Raw genomic sequence first — 22,846 nt, 5'->3', positions numbered from 1 at the left:
AACTTTTTCTAGAAATCCCTCCACAGTAATCTTACCTGCTGACAAAGGGAATTCTACAGTAGTTATGGACAGAACAGTATATAACGAAAAACTAGAAAATATTTTCAAAGATGCAGCCTACAAGCCGGTTCAATGAGACCCCAAAACCTACCTTGAGAAAATTACTAAGTCAAAAATCAAACAATCCGATATCAACCCAGATACCCAACTCAAATTTATTCCCAGAGATGAATCTAGTAGATGCCCGAAAATTTATGGTCTTCCAAAAATACACATGCTGGATACACCACTCAGACCAATTGTGAGTGCTATTAACTCACCTACCCTAAACCTTGAACGATTCATAGCCAACCTCATTCAACCAGTTATAAAAGAATCACAATCATACGTGAAAAACTGCTATGATTTCATCAATCAAATCAAAGACATAACCCTAAATTCGGGGGATGTACTAGCAAGTTTAGACATCACTTCCATCTACCTCAACATCCCTGTTAATGAAGCCCTAATCATCATGAATCAAAATGCACACTTCTCTAAATCAATTATTGACCTGACAAGCCACTGCCTGGGAAATACATATTTCACTCACAATAACCAATACTACAGGCGAATTGAAGGAGCCCCTATGGGATCATGTCTCTCTCCAGCCATAGCCAATTTCTTCATGACTCATTTTGAAGAGGAAGCTCTCAGTAGAACAAAACTGAAACCAACCCTTTGGAAGAGATATGTCTATGATATCTTTATCATTTGACCTCATGGTAAGGGAGAACTTTTCGAATACCTCAATCAGCTGAACCAGATACACCCCAAGATACAGTTAACCCTCAAAATAGAAGAAGAAGCTGAACTACCGTTCTTGGACATTTCAATCACGAGGAATAAGAATGGTAGTCTGGAACACTCTGTATACCGAAAACCAACCCATACAAATAGATACCTGGATGCACTATCTCATCATCACCCCACACACTCCTTCACTGTAGTTAATAGTCTGATCTTTCGATCTCTTCATCTCATGGATGAAAAAAGCAAAGAGGAGGAGATCAAGACAATCAAATCCATACTGAAGTGTAACGGATACAATAATAGAATAATTGAAAAATCATTGACAAAAGAACTGACACCTCCAATCCCCGAAGAAAAACTCAAGGAAGTGGAAGCATTCGAAAAAACTGTCCTTCTTCCATACATCAGGGGTACTACCAACCATATTGGAAGAATACTGAAAAAACATCAAATCAAACCAGTCTACAAACCTCTCCAAACTATTTCAAAATTTCCAAAGAAACTCTTTCAGAGATTAGAACTAGAAAATCAGGGCATCTATAGTATTCCCTGCCTGAATTGTGACAAGATGTTATTATTATTATTAGCGTATGGCAAACACATAGACACACACATACACACACATGAATTCACAAAAATATGCAGGTCTTTGACCTTCGTCAGCTTGAAAAAAATTTATATATAAAACAAAATAAAACCATCTATCTAGGTTATAGAATACAAACAAAAATATATGACAAAGAAAAGTGTATATATGCACAAGGAAATAGGAAATAATCAAGTCAAACTTGAATGTCCAGGTTGGTTATGTAGGCTATTGCTTGTGGAGATGCTGCTATAAAATCATCTGAACCGTCCTGATAGGCTCGAATAGCACAATGCCGGATGATATGATTCATTGTTTGTCTAGCCTCTCCACAATCACAATCATGGGAAGGCAATCTACCCCAGTCACTAAGAGATGCTCTACATCTTCTGTGCCCAGTTGTAATCCTGTTGAGTGCTGTCCATGTTCGCCTTGGCAGATCAAACCCAGCCACACTCCTCCCAACAGAATACCTCAGACTAACACTGAGAGGTGCTCTATCCATCCACTCCTCCTCCCAGCTATCAGCAACAGAGAAATTCTCACGTTCTAGCTGCTCAGCCAAGCGCATGGGAGGGCGCCTTGACCTCAGCCTGTTACCGAGCTCCAGAAGATCTCTGTGGATTGGGAGTGCTCTGTCATTTTTTATCTTATTATACTCACGAACAAGACCAAAGATCTTTACAGCCCTGGTGGAGCAATGTTGCTGAGAACTGGCAGCCAGTTATGTGGGGGTGGTTCTAATGGTCCCAGAAATAAGTCACATGGAATTATTCAGCTGAGTGTTGACTCTATTCACATGGGCACTATTTATCCACACAGACGCACAGTATTCAGCTGTGGGGTATACTAGTCCTAGGGCAGAACAGCACAAAGTTGTTGCTGATGCTCCCCATGTTGTTCCACAGAGTTTTTTTAGAATATTATTCCTAGTTTTTAGTTTCTCAGCATCATTATGAAGGTGATTTTTGTAGGACAGAGTGCGGTCAAGTGTCACCCCAAGGTACTTTGGAAATAAATTATGCTGTAATTGCGGTTGTCAAACCTCACATCTAGTTTTACCCTAGCCTCCCCATTATTCAAGTGAAAACAGCACACCTCTGTTTTTTTCATATTAGGGTGTAGCCTCCACTTGTGGAAATAAACTGAAAGGGAAGATAGGTCTTCAGTGAGGCTCTCTGATGTTGTCTTCATACTCTTGTCTTGAGTGGCCACAGCAATGTCATCAGCATACATGGAGATCCTTGATGGTAGATCCTTGTTGGCAAGATCTGCTGAGTACAAGTTGAAAAGGAGCGGGGACAAGATTGAACCCTGTGGCAATCCATTATTGAGTACCTTTCTTCTGCTTAGCTTATCATCCATGAGCACTCTGAAGCATCTGTTCTTTAGCATGTTATTCATCAATTGGATGATTTTTAGGCTTGGTAGAACATGCAGGAGTTTGAAAATGAGTCCCTCTCTCGACACTGTATCATAAGCAGCACTCAGGTCCACAAAGACAACAGATGTTTTCAATCCCTTTTGGAAGCCTGCCTCGATATATGTCGTCAAAGAGAGAACCTGCTCTGTACAACTCCGGTTGGGTCGAAATCCAGCCTGTTCAATCGGTACATGCTCTAGTATTATTTTACTTATCCTATTGTAGAGAAGCCTCTCTAGCACTTTGTAACTCACACTCAGCAGTGCAATTGGGCGGTAGCTTTTCACATCATCACAAGGTTTGCCAGGCTTGAGGATTGAAACTATTTTAGACTCCTTGGAATCTGCTGGGAGATTTCCAGTTTGCAGAACTTTTGTATAAAAGCGTGACAACCACAGCCTAACCTTCCCTCCAGCATGCACCAGAAACTCTGGGTGGATTCCATCAAAGCCAGGTGCTTTTCCACACTTGGTATTACAAAGAGCAGCATCCACCTCCTCAACTGAGAAATCACTGGACAGGTGTAAGTCCTCCACAGCCATAGCTTTAAGCTCTTTCAGTCCATTCCTTACCTCTGCTGCATGATACAAACAGCCAACAGCCTTAGATGTTTTGACTATTTGTTCTGCCACCTGATCTGGATGGATAGGGGAGCTCTGGTGTGTAGTAATTCTTGCACTCCCCAGTTCCCTGAGAAGACTCCAAGCCCGGCGCCTAGAATGTCTAAAGTCCATCTCTTCCATTGTCTGGGACCATTCCTTTCTACATGCCTCATCCAAGCTGTTAAGGAGCTCTCCTGCAATCCGTTGGTCATTTTTCTCCTGAAACTGCTTGTATTGATGGTCACTTTCTCTACTCCAGCCTGGAATATATTCCCTCCTGAAACCTCTTGGTATATGTTTCTTTGCAATTGCGACAACAAGACCTTTAAACCTCTTGTAATTCTCAGGGGTTGGAGGGATCCAACAGATACATTTATCCAATTCTGTTGTGAAACCATTCCAGTTAGCCTTCTTGAAATTCCACCTTGGTCGTTGAGTTGATTGGATAAGTGGTATTTGTAATCCAGTTTCAAAAAGAATTGGTCTGTGTTGGCTGTGTGGGGAGTCAGAAAGGACCCTTCGTCTGATAGGGTAATGTTGGCCACTACTGTCCACCGAAGCAAAGCAAAGATCAGGATTTGACTCACTATTCCATGCAGCAGAGCAAGAACTTGCTATGTCCTTAGCATCGAAAATAAGCTCTATGTCATTATCCTCCACCCATTCAACCAGTGCAAGATGTATGTAGGTCAAACAAATAGAAGAATATCAGCCAGGATAGAGGAACACAAATTGAACATAAAAAACAAACAATCCACTCCAGCCCTTTACAACCATGAGAAAAACACAGGTTACAAAATAAATTTCAAGAATTCAAAACAAATAGCCAACATTCAAGATTTTAGGGTTAGGATTGTACGAGAGGCCCTATAAATAGAGAAACAAGGGAGCCTTGACAAAAGTGATGACAGTACAAATATCTCTTCCCTTTGGAAAATCGGTCTCAACACAGCACAAAAGCCTGACACTTCTCACTTCTCTGGGAATTCCATTCACCCAGCAGTGTCAGGCCGAACACGTGGAAGGAATGGGAAGGGGGTACTCCCTTCGACCACGTGGATGAACTACCAAACACACGCAGGAGTCAGTGTAGCTAAAACTGAGCTCTGAGGATGTCATTTGTTATAATGGCGAAACGTCAGCAAGTGAGTGAAACTGCTTATGGATAGCATACATATACTTGCTGATATTTTAGCATATATATATATATATATATATATATATATATATATTATATATATATATATCTGTGTGATTCATTCAATATTGACTTGTATATTCTAATCAAGTATGGTATGTTAATAGCAGAGTACTATCTCAGCGCTACTATAATGGGTCACACATGTTTTCAGCCGACTCATCATACACGTTTGTTACTGGGTTACCTCTTGCATTCCATTACAGCAGCTCTGTGTACTGTTACCGGAATTTTTTGATTGGCATCTGATTTCAGGTTATCACATTCTTCAGTCAAAATGGAGAATTTACCACGCAGTGAATACAATTGCATCTGTGACTTGAGCAGACGCTCCTCCACTTGCTCTTTCACCATGCTCATCTCTAGCACTGAAACGAATCATACACTTCACATAATATAGTCTCAAAGGATTCAGCTCTGTAGTATTGCTCGGAAAGTCTGGCTTATCATGTTCTGTATGATTCAAGGATTCAATGATTCGATTCAGTCGTAAATACATGAATTTCAATAGGCACAATAAAGCCACAATATTACAATGCTATAACTACAATTAAATCACATATACACAGTAATATAGCCCAAAATAATGTCACCAGGCTACAAAACATGCAAAAACAACACTGAATCGAAAATCAGGCATCAATTCAACACAAAACTACGTATAAAAGTGGGTTCACCAGGTTTCAGTCTCTAGTGGAGTAACTGCTCGTCTGAGAGGTTCATTTTCTGTTCGTTTTTGGTCGATTCTGACAAGTAAGAGAAGGTGGGAATTCTGTATGGAATAGGAACCACACAGCACAGACCACCTCCTCATCACAGATGTAAAATTTCAGATATAACTGCATCCAAATTTACTGCTATTGATCCAAACAAATTTTTATATTGTAATTGATATAATAATATTATATCGATAATTATTATTAATATTATATTGACATAATTTGCATTGACGATTGAATGATCATTTCAAAATATTTTCATTTGCATTTTCTGATGCAAATAAACCATAATGCAATTCACCATAAACTGTTGTTTTATACATCAGTGGAAAAAAAAATTAATATGTGTTTGTGGGTGATGGAAATGTTCAGGATTCAAAGGCAGCTTCCAATTTGAAATCCTATTTTGATGAAATCAAAACAATAACGAATAAATAGCTCAACTCTATTCTAAAACCTGCCTCCTAGCAATTCTAAGTTGAAGGCTAAGACCATTATTGGTGCTTCTGAGATTATCTCATTTGAAGCTTGATCTTGATTTCAGCAATTCACCAAGATTATTTTTCAAGACTGGAGTTGATCTAATGCTTGAACTCAGCAATCCACCGAGATTGAATTTTAGTCTGGACTGGATCTCAGCAATCTGCCTGTTTTTCCCTGCGATAATATTGCTGGTCGCCTTATATTCCATCTCTGGAGCAATAACCAGTTCTCAGCCGACCGCGAAAGATTATCCCGATCTCAGCAATTGCCCCCAATTGTTATAATATTTACCCTAAAATCGACAAACGATTCGTTCTGATCAACTATCAACTACCAGTACATTTATAGTTTGAATCCTGTGCATGTAAATGGAAAACTTACATATATTATGAATTTGGATTTTTGTTTATCAAAAATCCTAGTGGTACTTTTGAAGGAATTTATAAATTGAATTGAAATTCATCATTTTTAAAGCTTCCAGATTACAAAAATAACCTGAATTGATGTTGAGCTTCTCAAACTTCTTTGTCAAACCCGAGAATATCTGAGTCTTCCATTCATAGATAAACTGGCTGATCAGTTTCAAATTCAAACAGTATAGTTGTATTATTTCCTTCCGAAATGAGATTATTTTCATCAACATGTTATTTTGTTTATTTTATTCATGATCGATTAAATAGGATCCAGTTCTCAGTTTCACCAATTTATCTTCATATTTATATGCTGAGTTAATCCCTTTGCTGATATTCGGTGTACTATTGTATGTCCACAAGTTATCAGCCCTATTTATGTTGTCGATGTTTATCGAAATCTAAATCTTGAGGCAAAACCTCATGGAGATTGCTGTTTCTAGATGATAGTGTTGTCACAAGCATACTGCTGTGCTTACCTCGTACAGTAATGTCTGCTATACTGTCATATAGGCTACAGCAGTGCATACTCATATAACTCATTGGCAATGTCCTGTTTCTTCCAGTAATTTATCAATTCTTCAGGAGGTTATAGGTTACTAATAGAATCAAAATAATATTGAATAACGTACTTTTAGAGCTGGCTTCTCAAAAGCAACCCAATGTTTTCCACCGATTATGAGCAAATCCAGTATCACAATTCCTTGTAAGCTATTTTTGTGAAGTAGTATATTAATTCCACATAAATTGTAAGTTTTCAAGTGTTTCTATTTGTGTCGTGTTTTCTGTATAAATCATTATTATATATATATATAAATATTTTTTGCTTTTATATAATTATGTACTCACAGTGTTCACGAAATGTGTTCTGGAGTTCGATGATGCTATTCTGATGAAGCTTTGACTGACGGCATAGAAGTCGATTCTGTTCCTTGGTTGTAAACACTTCTTTATGCATCACTTCCCATTCAGTCAGCATAGATTTACACTAAGATCATAGTAGGAAGTTCAATTTCTCAACTGATATCAGAGCAATTTTACAATACAAAATAATAAGAAAGAGAAGATTAGTATGAAAAGGTATTCATTTATTTGTGATCTGAGTCTTCATACCTTCCTAATGGTGGGTTCCTAATATTGTATCCCAAGTACCTTTCAAAGATTGAATATTATGATTTTTCCAACAGTCAAAATCAATTAATAAAAGGTGTATGGCTACAAAGAAACAACAAACTAAGGGTAGCACTCATATTCAATAATATAGGGTGAATAGCACCAACTGTAGGTCAAGTAGTCAAGTAATAAAGTGGAATCGGGACAAGATAGTAGTATAGTTTTGTGTGTTCTGACGCACCTGTGCCAGACTTCCCAAAGGTCAATGTGTGCCAGATTTCTCATAGGGTCAAAGGTCAAGGTCAAGATATGGAAAAAATTAATAAATTGAAAAAAAGAAAAAAAGAAAATTCAAAAAATATATATAAAAAAATTAATCAAAAATGAATCAGAAGACTCGCCACCGACTTGGGAGTATATAAACAGTGTGCAAAACGGTGTAGGACTATCAGTGTTCAGCCAACAACCACATAAGATACACGTATTGACCTGTTCAGTTATTAGTGTTATAGAATGCAGCGTTTTAGACATTGTGGTGCTAGCAGCCAACACATTTCTCTGTGAAGTATTCTAGGACACCACCACACTGCTGCCGCTTATAATCTCTCAATGAAAGTAGCAATGAATTGCTCATTTTTATTCCTCAAATCCTCTTCACTCATTTAGTAATGTGAGAAGAAGTAGTTATTCTATAGAATATACAAGGAGCTCGAACATCCTTTACAGTGTGATGAGTTGCATGTATGCTTTCTACAGTCTCAGATATGAATCCTAGAATGCAAACAAATCATTGTTCATAACCACTAGTGTTCAGTCACTGTTCAGTCACTGTTCTGTCACTGTTTAGTCAGTATTCACTAGGTGTTCATAAAAGTAATAAATCACCTTACAATACTTTCAATGAATGCTGTTTCAACGACCCCCACTCCACCTCGCCCTCTCACATGACTAATGGCCACACCCACCAGTCCTTATCAGCATCCAAATCCTGTTCCAACAAGTCTGTATGACGTCATCTCTCAACTATCTTACTTCAAATACCGCAGCATTGATCTGCATTCGTTCAGTTTGATAATGTCAACAGTGCAGTAAACATGGATACTTCTAAGGTGTTTAATGTACATATGCTCTGTGATAGTAAAATCAATGAAATCATCCTATCAATGAGCGGTTTGGTTTGTGGCTTCTAACAGGAAACCTGTGCAATGACAACCTTGTGACAGACATTGGAAATATTGATTACACTGGTGGAGAAGAACTGTTGGTGCAGGATGACTAAAATCTTGTGCTTATTACAGAACCTTTTTGTGACAATATAGTGCTTGTGAGAATCTGTGCTTTGGACGATTGTGAGGAGATGGATAAGAGATGTTTTGTTATAAAAAAGGATATATGTAGCACATTCAAATTATATTTGAAAAGCAAATTCTCTAATATGGTGTCAGCTAAACATTGAGTCAAAGCAAAGCTGCCCTACCTATTGGACATTGGAAGAGACATGTCTCAAAAGATTCCATAAGTGCTTGGAAGAGACAATTACAATGAATTGAAACAAAAATACCAGGAACCAGTGGGGATACATTACAAAGTGAAGCTTGCAGATGTCCCAATCGCTACATTGATGGAAGACATACCAAGATTATTGGAGCAGCTGAGAAAGGAACACTTCTATCTACTAGACTTGGACATAACACAGGACTTTGATGGAATATTCAACAAGAATAGAATGTGTGACTTTCTAACTACAAATCATTGTTTCTGCTTCCAAGGAGAATATAAAGAAGATTATAATGTAATAGTGAATAACAACAAAACTGTTGGGATTGATTGCTTGACTTGGGTTAATAGTAATGTGAGGGTAAAAATTTATAATAAGTTTGTATGTCAAATCACAAGCCCTGGTGTGAACACGCAGTTAGGTAATCATATTGTAGACTTTATTGCCTATCCAGATATGAGATTACGGAAAACTTTTACCTCTGATGCAGCCAAAATGCATGATATTACACGTTTGGAAGCTACAATCTATAACTACAGTTTATCAAATAGAGACAATAGCAAAACTTTTGACTCTATTCAAGATAGCTTGTCACTCTTGAATGATAGTAGAAATTATTCCCAAAATGCTCAATTTATTCTGTGTCCTTGGCTAAAATATGGACAAAACTGAAAGATAATCTGAAAAATAGTTGTTGGCTGGTCTATAATGATCTTCTACATTATTTTTACTGGGGTAATAGGAATACCAAGAAATTAACTGGAGTGCAAGTAAAGCTCCCCACTGACCTACAACATAGGAATAAAATAATTTATGTAGAATTTTTTTAGGACCCATCCAACAAAAATAATATTAGTTTCTCACAAAAGTGCTATATTAAGAGTGGTGAGACATATTTCTCCAAGTCAACCACAGCTTTCTTCACCATATCCAAAGTTGTTGACCTAGATGAGTTGGGCCTTGTAGCAACAGGTAATTTGATACCACAAGTCCTTAGAAAACGAGCAAACATAACCTGTAAGCTCCTCCCATACCCTGTTGAAGAGATACAGCCCTTGTCCCCTATCACAGTGCTATCAGCCAAGAAACATAAGCTAGAACTGGATGGAATTGATCTAAAACGGAGAAAAGTAGAGTTTTTGGAAGCCACAGAGACATTCAGGGAGCAGCATTAGCAGCTTGTCGAATTTGAGAAAGAAATACGAAATCTGAGAGAGTAACTCGAACCATACTTCCATTCACACTGGCTAAATTTTGATCCAAGTGGGATGTATAATGTGACTGCATTTACTGTGAATAATACTGAGAAATTCTCATATGTAGGTGTTCTGGGGGAGAAAGATGGTTTGAAGAATGTTTACTTTGTAAAGGGGTACAATAAGAATGGTTTTATTAAAGCATACAAAGCTATAAAAATCCTAAAGAAAAAGGGTTATTTTGTAATCCCTCACAGTGATGAGAAAGAAATAATTTGTCTACCAAGGAGAGAGAGCATTTTTGCATAATTACCCTCAATGGTATGACAAGCTATAATGGTAACACATTTCCTATAATAGAATCACTCAATTTTCAGTCAGATGTATGGAAAAACTTGAAAGACACTCCCTTTACACAAAAAGGAGTGGAGCAGTATAATAACATCACAATGCTGGAAATCAAATGTAAAGTTGAAGTAGGGGATTGCAGAAGAATGGAGGAGTTACAAGAAGAGACAGAATTGGTCATTATTGCAATCAAACAAGTATACTGTAGGAACAAGAGTCGATATTTTTTACAGTTTGAAAACCTGGAAGCATTGTATGTGTCAAACTATTGGTTATAGGAAGAATTTGGGAGCCCCAACATAGATTTGAATTATGAAATTAGAATCAAGCTAGATGTTTTGAAATATACACCCAGTAGGAATAAGGAAAGAGTTATTTCCTGTATCTGATTGACATAGATATGCCTTGATGTTCGTATAATAATTAAAAAATGAAGAAAATTATTGTAACCTTGTGTGTTATGTTTTGATACCCATTCTATCCTATCCAAAGATTTAAATTTCCAATAAGATGAAATTGAGACTCAATATTCTCAAAGTCAAGTATCATTTATTTAGTGATGCACTCAGCATTGGTCACAGTGCAAGAGATAACAGTGGATGTGAGCCCCACTTTCACATTAATCAACTTGCAAGAATGCCTAAAATAGAGGTGTTGGTATGTGTAACTCAGCTTTACACTTTGTACTCAAGTTTACTTATAGATGTCAGACTGCCTACATTTAGCATTGTGGGATAAGAGATGACTCATGCAAACAAGGGAAATTGGAAATAAATTATTGCAAAACATTGTGCAGTTGGTATGAGAATAGTAAAGTTTGCTGAGACAAACTCTCACACTGACTGTTTCACTCTCTCACCCACTGTTTCATACTCTCACTCACTCACTCTCTCGGTCACTACTGACTGAACAGTGGCTGACCACTGACTGACCACGGACTGACCACTGTGTGACCACTGACTGACCACTAACTGACCACTGACTGACAACTGAGTGACCACTGAGTGTGACCACTGAGTGACCAATGAGTGACCACTGAGTGGAGCTGAGTGGACGACCCAACCTTGCCAGTACTTTATTTATGTACTTTATAGTACTTTAGTACTTTATTTATGTAGATTACAATATATACTGGCAAATACACTTATATACAATATCCTACAATACAGCAAAATTATAGATGAATTTACATAATATAGACTAAGAAAATAATTATTGAACTGTATATGATATGAAAAAGCAACTTGTTATATAATAACTATAGATAATAATTATATTGTTATGCGTCTACATAAATTGGTGGAGCTTTGGACATATCAATGTCCATTCTTCAGAAAGAATATTGAAAATATCCTCATCACCAACTCTCTACTGATAGAGACTGGTGAGCATGGTCATTAGTCATGTTACAGGGGGAGGTGGAGTTCGAGTCATTGAAAATGACCATCTTAATCTAGAGTGACAGGTCCTGCACGGCCATCTTAGCCTAGAGTGACAGGTCTTCCATGACCATCTTAATGTAGAGTGATGGGACTTGACAGCCATTTTGATCTAGAGTGACAGGTCCCCCATGGACATTTCAGAGCGATATGTCCCCATGGACATCTTAATCTAGAGTGAAAAGTATCCACTGGCATCTTAGTGTTGAGTGACAGGTCCTGCACAACCATCTTGATCTGGAGTGATAGGTCACCATGGAAGTCCCCATGGAAGCCACTCACTCTAGGATAAGGATGGGCTAGGATAGGCTAGGATGACTGTGCACGACATGTCACTATAGATTGAGATGGTCATTTAGATTTTTTTTAATTTTTTTCGATTTTTTAATTTTTTTTTCCATTAATTTTTTTATTTTTTATTTTTTAATTTATTTGATATTTTTTTCTTTTATTTTTTTGTTCCTAATTTTTCTAATTGATTTTTTTCTCTTTTTTCAATTTTTTTTCTTTTACCTTGACCTTGACCTTTGACCCTATGAGAAGTCTGGCACACGTTAACCCTGTGGGACAAAAAACTATACTACTCAAGATAAACAGAGCTGTTGAATCACTTGGAAGAGTGCATTAGAATAATGTATCATGTATATAGGGATGTCTATCCCGGGACTTATTTCCAATCCCGGTATTTCGGGATTATCCAATATAAATCCCGGGATCCCGGGACTGATCCTGGGATTGGGAAAAATCATTTTCATGCATTTTTGCAATTGTTCCTCCACAATTACATGTTCAGTAACAGTGTGTGGAGATGAAAAAGGGCTCATTATAGAGGGAAAGGATATTACTAAAATGGAAAATACTTAGAAATAATATTAAAATTAAACATTCTATTTCTATAAATGTTTTCAAGATTAGGAGAAACTTTTTATTTGATGTCCTACCTCAAATTTGCTGTATCCTAGATGATAGTGAGAACTGAGGAAAGCAAGATGACTCATCAGAGTCTCTTTTATGAAGAAAAAAAGCATTTCTATCCTACATCAGGACGGAATGGAGTTCACACTCTTATCACTTCGAATACTGAAGAGTGAGTTAAATGACTTGAATTAATAATATAATCAATTAAATATGACTACTCAGAATATTTCTCAGGCTTCTTACATTATAATGCAGCAGTTTGAACTGAACTTTCACTTCTCTCTCTCCTGTGTTCTGACCACATAAATATATAGCTGTTTTCAATATAGCTTTCCATTATCATATGATTATATAGTACGTACTAAGATAATAATACTCCTGCCTCACAAAGGGACAGGCAAAGGTTTTTGAACACCTGAGAAGTTTATACATAAACATTTTTAATTTCTAAAAGTTCTAGTTTTCCAAAAAAATATTGAACTATGAAAAGATGAATCCAAATATGAAATCATAAATCATCTCCACTCATCACCCAATAAAATAGGAGGAAAAGGAATGTTGTTCAGTAAAATTCACTGAATTTCAAGTGTCATTCAACAATCCAATTTATCAGGTTCAAATCGTTGAATATCACTTTAAATTCCCAGCAATTATTGACTATTTCTTTTCACAATCAGAAAAATCTATTATGAACATACAGTATAAACATTGTGCTGATCTGAATCGATCTATGGTAATAATAGGAATTGAAAGAAAAGAAAATGTCATGGCATTCCAAGTAGTGATGTCTGTGTATTAGAACTGCTGAGTTGATAATGCATACTGAAAAAAAGTCATGAATAGCTCAGACCAGCCTGGCCTGTGATGAACCTGTATAAACAATTCATAGAATTTTTAGAATTCATAGGAACGGTAAAAAAATCAATTTTACGAAAATCGATGTACATGTAACTGGATTTAGAAGATCAATACGATAATGTTCTCTATCACAATTTAATCATAGAAATGTTTAAGTGAAAACATTGGGCGCAAACCTTCTGTCATGAGGAGACAAATAAATTTATGAAAAGCTTGATAGCTTGAATAGTGATCTGATATTTGTTACACGTTTTTATTCTAAGACATAATATATCTTAGACTAATTTTTAATGTTTCTTCAATCGGGAGGAAAACTTTGGATTTTCAAAGTTATCTTACTCCCTTATTTTGGGGTATTTTCAGAAATCAAGATAAATAACCTACCAAATTTCCTACACGAATACAGTGTAAGTTGTATTATAATAGCTAGAGTACTTACGTACTGTATAGTACAGTACCTGTTCGTTTTTACCGTATACTTATATGATAATAGAAAGCTTTATTAAAAACAGCCATAACTTCCTTGTTTTCGGATATTTTCGAAAACAGGACTTACGCTTTACAGAATTTGGGGTCGCTGAATCCAAATCAGAAATCTTCCATCTATATTTTTAAGGAAGCTAGACTTTGAGAAAAAGTGATGAGTCATACTTTTGAGCAAACGTCGGCATAGTTGTTAGATCTTGCCTCTGCTTGCCTCGAGGGGAAAAGACGTGACAAAACGAGGTTCCTGGATAGGAGTCACCATGTGAAAGACACGATTTGACTCAATGTACTTCGACAAAAAAACGTGAACACTGTTCAATGTTCAAGTTGCACGTCTCCTATCGTGTGAAAGAGGCCTTACACTACTAAATGAAATGTCGTAGTCAACTATATTTACTTAGTCAACTATATTCACAACTGGATATTCTTCTTATGATAGAGAAAGAGAAGAGAAGAGGAATAATTAGACATAGAGTGAATAGTTAGTGCTTGTTTATTTCTGATTTCTGAAGTCTTTTCAAAGTTCTGAGTGCATTTCAAGGAAATGCCAACAGCACTGTTGCAAGTACTGCGCTGTCTAGACTGGTAATTGTGGTGCTTTGTAAACAGAAACAAGTGTAGAGACATAGCAACCGATCAACTGCCATTCTTTGAATAATGCGAACCGATAATGCTAATTCTATTCAGCCAGTACAGAGTACAGTATACAGTATTATGTATATGCAACTGTAGTCTGTGCCTGTAGAATAAATTAGTCAAACACAATTATTTATAAACACACATATTCATCACCGTAAATGAATTCTATATTAAATTGTTTTTGGAAAAATATGATTCACAATTTCAGGTTTTCTAATCCCGAAAATCCCGGGATTGTTGTGTATCAAAAATGGACCGGGATCCCGGGATTCGGGATCCCGGGATTGACATCCCTACATGTATAGCATATAGAATGGTAAACATTGATAATGTTTCATATTCAAGCTAAGATAAATATGTTGTTCATAGAATAGGACAGTTACCTTCTTTTTTTCTTCTGACAATTGTTTGAGAAGACCGACATTATCACTCACAACTTTCTTGCAATGTCCGCTGAACTTATTTATTTCACATCGGAAATTTTTGATCAACTTATCTTTGTCTTCAATTGCCTCTTGATAAGCTTGAAGTAGAGGAGCCACAGCATTCATATCACTGCGACCCCAAGTTGGTTGTTTTTTTACTGCCAACAAATTTCACCTTATTCACCAAAATACTACAATTTTCAATTACAGTAATGCTTCTCTTAAACTCTATTACTAAAGCAAACAATCCCTTATTGTATGAAAAATCTCTCATTGGTCATTGTTCAGACAAGAGTTTGGAATAAAATGGAGTAGAGTTCACTTTTAACACCTGCATATCAACTGCAACTGCCCCGACAAACATTGGTACCTAATAATAGTGATCACCTGCCTGGTTTCTTCTTGGATTCGTTGAATCATTCATCAACTACTGAACCTTCGAAGTGGATTTAAAGTGAGTTTCTAGAGCGATTTCAATGCCCAATCACACTTGATGACACAATAAAAGGGATTGACAAACGAGGGAGTTGTCTTCGATCATACATGTTAAAAATATGTCCTCATATTATATTAGTTGCTTGATGAGGTCGGTTTGTTTTGATTCAGTGCCTGGATGTAATTCAACTAAAATTGGATAGAAAAATAAACATTTTTTCCACCGAAGAGGGAAAAACAATAATTGCACTGAAATAAGAAGCAGAAAAATAATAATAAAAAATGATGAAGATTGCAGAGGAATAAGAAGTGGGGGAAAATTTTACTATGAAATCAATATCATTCAAACCGTAAGATTTGAGAAATAAAACCATTGAAGATACCACAATTCGAAAATTTATGAATTTATTAATATTATAGAATAATTATTATAGAATCAACCACATGGACTGATGTAAAAATCTCTGTAACCCGTTCAGGCCAATCATAGGTCAGAAAAATGACACCAAAAAGGGATGATATTCGAAAATGATATTCTATTTTTGTTATCAGCAACTAGAAATGGCCTTATCATAAAATTATGCAGTAACACATTGTATGTTGAATAAGGAGAAATATGCTTATTACTAATAAAAGGCAGATAATTGAAGTTTATTTATTGTAAAGCAAGAACTATTCTCTTACTCATCTCTGACGCGATGTATACATCATACTAGTTCCACCAATAGCAAAATTCTATGCAAATTAAGTAAGACAGAACTGCTCAGCAAAAGTTTTTCAAGAAGAGAGAGACTACTTCCCTTTATGCCTTCACTATAAAGACCTTGTTCTAAAAGTTACCATTTTTCTAGTGAGATTCTTATTTGTTAAATTTATGTATTTTAAATGTTAGCCTATATCTGAGGCAATATTGTTCATTATATTTGTAATATTCTATCAATTGATTACTCCCATGAATCTAAATTTTATAATTCATTTTTATCAGTGGAGAAAATAATCAATTCTAAAAAATCTCCCATGTGCTGAAGATTAAAGTTTATTGGACAAACCATCGAATCTAAATTAATTCAAAGAAACCACCATACCAAGAAGGATCACATGACTTCTCTTTTATTTTATGTGGCCCCACTCTTCACTTCAAAAAGTACAAAAATTTACTTCAATTTTACTTCGCTTATTATTAATGGCCACGTCAAAAGCACAAATAGTATAAGTGTACTGAATTATAATTGTAATTTTTGTGGTCCTTTAACCCTCATAACGTGGATAGGCGCGCGGGGTACAGCTGTACCCCACAATGAATATATTGATTTATCATATTTAAAGTTGAATTTTGATTCAACATAATATCAAGAGGTCATTTATACACCTTTTTTGAACTACTATGTGTGATTATGTTCCCAATAAAGAAACTTGCTATGACCATATTGTACAAAGTTTAAAAATGTGATCTTTCATCAATTTGTGTCTAGAATTTTGTTCAATCTTTAGGCTTCTAAAACGAATTTTTTCTTCAAAGTAACAAATAATTACAAACAATGACATTGAATTGAATTGAATTTATCGCCAAAATCACAAATACATATTTGTACAATATTAATTACAAGAGTATACAATACAAATAGAGATTGATTTTAACTTGAGTACAACAATATTATCAATGTTATATTTGGCACTGCCAACATAAGAAACCTTGTGTGTTGGCAGTGAGTTGCAGTTCACTTATTCTGCTCCAAGTACTTTATATACAATTCAAATTTTATAATGTTAAAGAAAGTATTACAGTAATTTACAAAAATCGCATAAAGCACATTCATTCACTATCCATTTTTTGAGCTAAATTTATTGGATTTACGTAATTTTTCTCATTGAGAGCATGTAAGAAAATATGCAAAATATGGACCAATTCCCGCTCTACGAAATATTGTTCAAATCATTCTCATATGGCTCATTCTATTTACCGGTATTCATTTATTTATTCACAATGCAAATGACACTGATGTGATAAAATTGAAAGATAAAATAATAAGGTAGTCCTTGTGCTATTTCCATATAATATAATGTAATTTAATTCATAATAGTCGAGTGATCAGTCAGCTGATTTGCTCACATAATAAATCAATGAATTGTCGACTGATCTAAGATACTCGACGTATTGAATCAAAACAAAGGATTCTAACCTCAAATTGTACAAGTAATTTCTTTTTATAATCTGCCAATGGATAAACTAAGTCGCTTTATGATTTTATTTCTCTCAAAGAATCCTCATTAATGCATAATTATAATTTTCATGGTTCTCTTATCGCTTCATAGATAGTATGACTGCTCCTTATCATAAAGAAGATTCGATTTTATTAGGGTGTTACCTCGACAAGGCTAACTGTTCTTTCAGTTTCAAAATTCTATTAAAGATAGTTGGTTTCTTCAAAATTATTTTATGGTGTCAAAACACTTCATCATAATTTATAGGTGACAAAGTCCAAGATAAGGTTAGAATTTCACGTGTACTATTTTTATAATTTTTTTAGTCCAAAATATACATGAAAACTATAAATTTTGAATTTAGATGGCTTGAATTGATAAATTGATTTAGCATTTCGTCATAAGAATGGGACTGAAGTTGGAACAAATGTCATTGGAAATATGTAACATAATAACTGACTCATTGCTGATAAGCCGAATGTACTTGGTTTACTATTACTCCTCAATGCATCAGAAGGAAACAGTGGATTTTTTTTAATTTATTGTATAAAATACTATAATCATAATACAATTATGACATTGGAGGAAAAACTAGGCTGAGCTTGTTGAAGTTACTATCAGTCAAATCAATTTCTCATACATGGATAAATTGAAAAATTCAATTTCAAAAACTGCATCCCTATTCTCTATTTTAGGTCCAGGAAATCTGACAAATATTTTCTCACATTTTTTTGAAAGTGGATTCTATTTCTTAATTTCATAACATGTCTATCCTTGTCTCTCACCAAGTATGAATATGCAAAAGAAACGTCATCATCATCCCCTTCAACAATGTCCGAAATCTTATCATCAGCTCATAGGGTTGTTGAAGTGCTTCTTCTGCATTAAAATCTTGGATATTTTATACCACAATATCTTCTTCATAATCATCATTGTCATTTTCCACAAAAATGTAGTCCTCATCTGATGACTCTACTTGACACAGTTCTTGGATAAGTACATCACACCATATTATTCGTTTTGCCAAAGCAAAACACGAGTAGGCGCGCGGGGTACACTTGTACCCCAGAGCAATTCAAACTATAATAACTCAGCTATCAATTCCTGTTTATATTTCGAGTCGTTTGTATCTTGTAACTGAAGATTTGGTTTGAAGGTACTGTAATGCTCTCCTTTCCTTGGTGACATGGTGAGAAAGTTACTGAGTAAATAAAACTGTCTGGGGTACACCTGTACCCCGTGCGACTACTGGAGGGTTAACTGTCCTCATCTGCCTGAACCACGACCCTGATTAAATTTCGCATATTGTAATTTTTTCTAGTTAAATCATTAGAATCATAATTTATCTTTAAGAATTTTTAAACTTTGTAAAAAGACCGTGCATGATAGCCCAGCATCATAGCACTAATTCAAATAAGTCTGTCAGCAGAAATTTATTCAAAACCTGTTTATCAAATCTTGAAACTGTACTGTTTATTAATTATTATTACTGCTCATTATATTATTTTCAAATTTAATACTTTATTCCCTGAGTTTGATTATTTTTTTAGCCCTTCAGATTTTGTGTTTGGCACATTTGTACTTGTTGAGCACCGATCAAAAACGATCATTGGAATAATTGATCCAAATCTGGTTCAAGGAACAGATCTAAGTGGAAATATTAAGTGGGGTAAGATCGAGATCATACGTTCTCTGCCCTTACCTGCTAATATCTCAGCTTCTATCTGTGCCCTACATCGACTTAGGAATAAAGGTTCCTACAACAGAGCAGAAACAGTTACAGTGTAAAGAATCACACAATGGAACGATTCTGTCCGGGAAGTATCTTCCGAACGGCATTTGGTCTATCAAACCTATCCTAGACCGTCGGAGTTTATTAGTGGTGCAATCCCACAATTTATATGCACCAAGTTCCTTGCTCGACCTGTCTGATTTTGTACACTGTCTACAATACAAGTGATAATTTAAGGTCTCTGAATCTAGTGTCTAGCAATTGCTACACTACGACACATACTTGCAAAGAATATTATTCTCATACAGATAGTCATTGAACAGATCAAGGGTGTGCAGGAGTTTGTGCCTCCCGCGATTTGGACCATTAAATTAAATCTTATATTGAATCTCTCAGTTTGGTTTTCTGTAGTATCCATCCACATACTCATAATTTTGAGATTACAACACCGAGGATTCAGTGTAATATTTTATACCTGTGTGACGTCTTCGGCTGGGGCATTATCCAAGTCAAAAGACCAGGAATCCCCCAAAGAGCGTTACAATACCAATGCAGCCGCCTTGATGAGAAGAACATTGAGCAGGAGGAATTCCAGAATGTAGCCTCCCAGACTCCAAACTATTCAATATTCAATGTCAACAATCTTGCTGGAATTATCAGGGAGGTGTGCAAGAAGCTGTTGGGAGAAGAGTTCAAGTTCAAGGGCAACTCTAGTGGATGGAGCCTCCTTATCATCGACGGTCTCCTCAAACAAGCACAAACCACTTCAAGGATCCTCCTATATTGAAATGCCAGCCAGAATAGCAGCAAGAAAAGCCATCATCAACCCGAAGAATAGCAAACAACAATGTTTTAAGTGGGCAATCCTTCCCAAACATGTACAAGTAGCAAATCCTCAACGAATCAATTATAGGTATCATCAGCTCCTTGGAAAATACAATTTCAACAGAATTCCTTTCCCCACCACCATCAATCAAATTGACCGTTTTGGAGGGATAATCAGAGTGTAACTGTCAATATATATGGGTTGGATTCCAAGTGCATTATTTATCCGAGACATGTTGTGAGAGGAATGAAGGAGGATCATTTCGATCTACTACTCCTCAATAAAAATGATGATAGTGAAACCGTCACCACCGCTCAGGACAGCAGTGAAGCCACCTCCACCACTCAGGACAGCAGTGATGCCACCACTACCACTTATGAAGGAGAAGAAAAAGAGAAAAATATCAATAGTCACTACTGTTTCATAAAAAACTTATATGATTTCAACTCACTCAAAACACACAATGCATCATCATTTGTTGTTGATGCTTTACACACTACACCATCAACAATAATGGGGAGCAGAGGATGAAAGATCACGAGGAGTACTGTGCCAACAACCAAACTGCTAGAATCATCATGCCTCAACTCAAGGAAGATGGATGCTCACCAACAATGAAATTTGAGGAACATTTTAATAAATTTAGACTACCATTGGTGGCCTATGCAGATTTTGAATGTCTACTGGAGAAGCCCGAAGAAGAGCAGCAATGGATTGAGAAGGCAACCAGAGTAATCCAGCATCACACAGCAATGAGCAACTGCCTCTACTTTGTAAGGTATAAGAACCTATTACCATCATGGCTGACAATCACCAACCGCATCCTTAAGGAACCAATTGTCTACAGAGGACCTGGTGCAGCCGAATACTTCATCAAAACTCTGACCATGCATGCAAGAGATCTAGATGAGGCAATCAATCATATCAAGATGCAAATAAAGATGCTCCCACTTACTGAGAGGGAGAAAGCCAGACACAATACTGCCACCAACTGTGAAGCCTGTGAGAAACCATTCAATGTTGACAAGGTGTATGAAAATTGTCATATAACAGGGTTCTACCAAAATGCTCTGTGCAACAAGTGCAACCTTCAAAGATGTCATACAACATTCATCCCTATTTTCTCCACAACTCTTCCAAATATAACACCCACTTGAATATACTGCACCTTGGAACCGATAAAGAGCAGCTGTATGTCATCCCAAACACATCAGAAAAGTATATATCATTCACTAAACAAATTTTCTAGCAACTGCACCTATGATTCATCGATACCTTCAGATTCTCACACCGGACAGCCTGGACAACCAAGTCACCAACCTTGTCAAGTCTACAGAAGAAATGTCAACAGTGCTACCACATACTGCTAGAGAATTTGGAAACAAACTGGAATTGGTTCCCAGAAAGGGTGTGTTCCCCTACGAATATTGTGACTCATGGGAGAAACTGAAGGATACCTCACTACCACCAAAGGAAACGTTTTTCAGCAAGCTAACTGACAGTCACATCAGTGTTGAGGGATATGAACATGCTCAACAAGTGTGGGAGAAATTTGACTGCAAGACCTTGGGAGAGTACAGTGATCTATATCTCAAAACAGATGTTCTTCTTCTGGCCAATGCCTTTGAAAGCTTGAGAGATATGTGCTTGAAAAACTATAACTTGGATTGTGCACACTACTTCACATCACCAGGCTTCTCCTTCGATGTTATGCTGGAGTATACAAAAGTTAAACTAGAACTCCTAACTGACTACAACATGTATATGTCCATTGAATGAGGCATCAGAGGTGGAATAACAACATGTGTTTATTAACATGCCATTGCCAACAATGCCTACACAGGAGCGCCTGTTGACCCCGAGAAGCCCACATCATATCTCCTGTACACAGATGCAAACAACCTGTATGGACGATGCACATGGCTGGGCGATGTGTCAACCACTCCCATGCCAGAAATCCCAGTGGATGGAGATAGATGAGTCGGAGGAGGTGAGCAGAGGTACTGATGGTGTTGGAGATGTCTACCGAGTCGGTCAAGTAGCACTTTCTCATGCTTCTTCTGCACATCTACTGGTCACATATCTATTGTTTGATGAATCTTGGCATTATACTCTTTGAGAAGTGAGGTTAGAATGTCTGTTCAAAGATAGGTTCCTTGCTCAGTGAACTTGATCCACATTGAATGTTTAAGTGTTCTGTTGAAGCATTCCACTATAGATGCCTTCTTATCTGATCCAGTTGAGTAATGATCCACATTATACTGTTTCTCAAGTTGTTGGAATTTTGTATTGAAACACTCTTCACCATAATCAGTCTGTAGCTTTTTCATTACATGTTGTTTGAATATAGGATGCATAGCCCCAACAATGTCAATGGCTGACTTATTCCTAATTAGTTTAGCAAATGCTAGCTTACTGAGACAATTCATGATTGTTATAATGTACTTGTAACCTTTGTTCTGTCGAGCATACGGTATCATCTCAACAAGGTCAGCCTGATCTGTTATCAGAGTTTATT

The 22,846-nt window shown here is 36.4% G+C and overlaps 1 protein-coding gene across 1 annotated transcript in view; it reads right to left on the bottom strand.

The window, feature by feature from the left end:
- Nucleotides 1-22,846, bottom strand: part of LOC120355076 (protein Cep89 homolog) — a 249,369-nt gene that overhangs the window by 29,292 nt on the left and 197,231 nt on the right. Inside the window, exons 4-6 of the mRNA XM_039443380.1 lie at nucleotides 15,092-15,291; nucleotides 7,063-7,201; nucleotides 4,789-4,969 (exon numbers count right to left, since the gene is read on the bottom strand). Of these exons, the coding sequence (XP_039299314.1) occupies nucleotides 4,789-4,969; nucleotides 7,063-7,201; nucleotides 15,092-15,291 (520 nt within the window). The remainder of the gene's footprint in view (nucleotides 1-4,788; nucleotides 4,970-7,062; nucleotides 7,202-15,091; nucleotides 15,292-22,846) is intronic.

Source organism: Nilaparvata lugens, chromosome X (genome assembly GCF_014356525.2).
Source record: "Nilaparvata lugens isolate BPH chromosome X, ASM1435652v1, whole genome shotgun sequence".
In the NCBI taxonomy this organism is placed as follows: Eukaryota; Metazoa; Arthropoda; class Insecta; order Hemiptera; family Delphacidae; genus Nilaparvata; species Nilaparvata lugens.
This window is presented reverse-complemented; position numbering and strand designations above follow the sequence as displayed.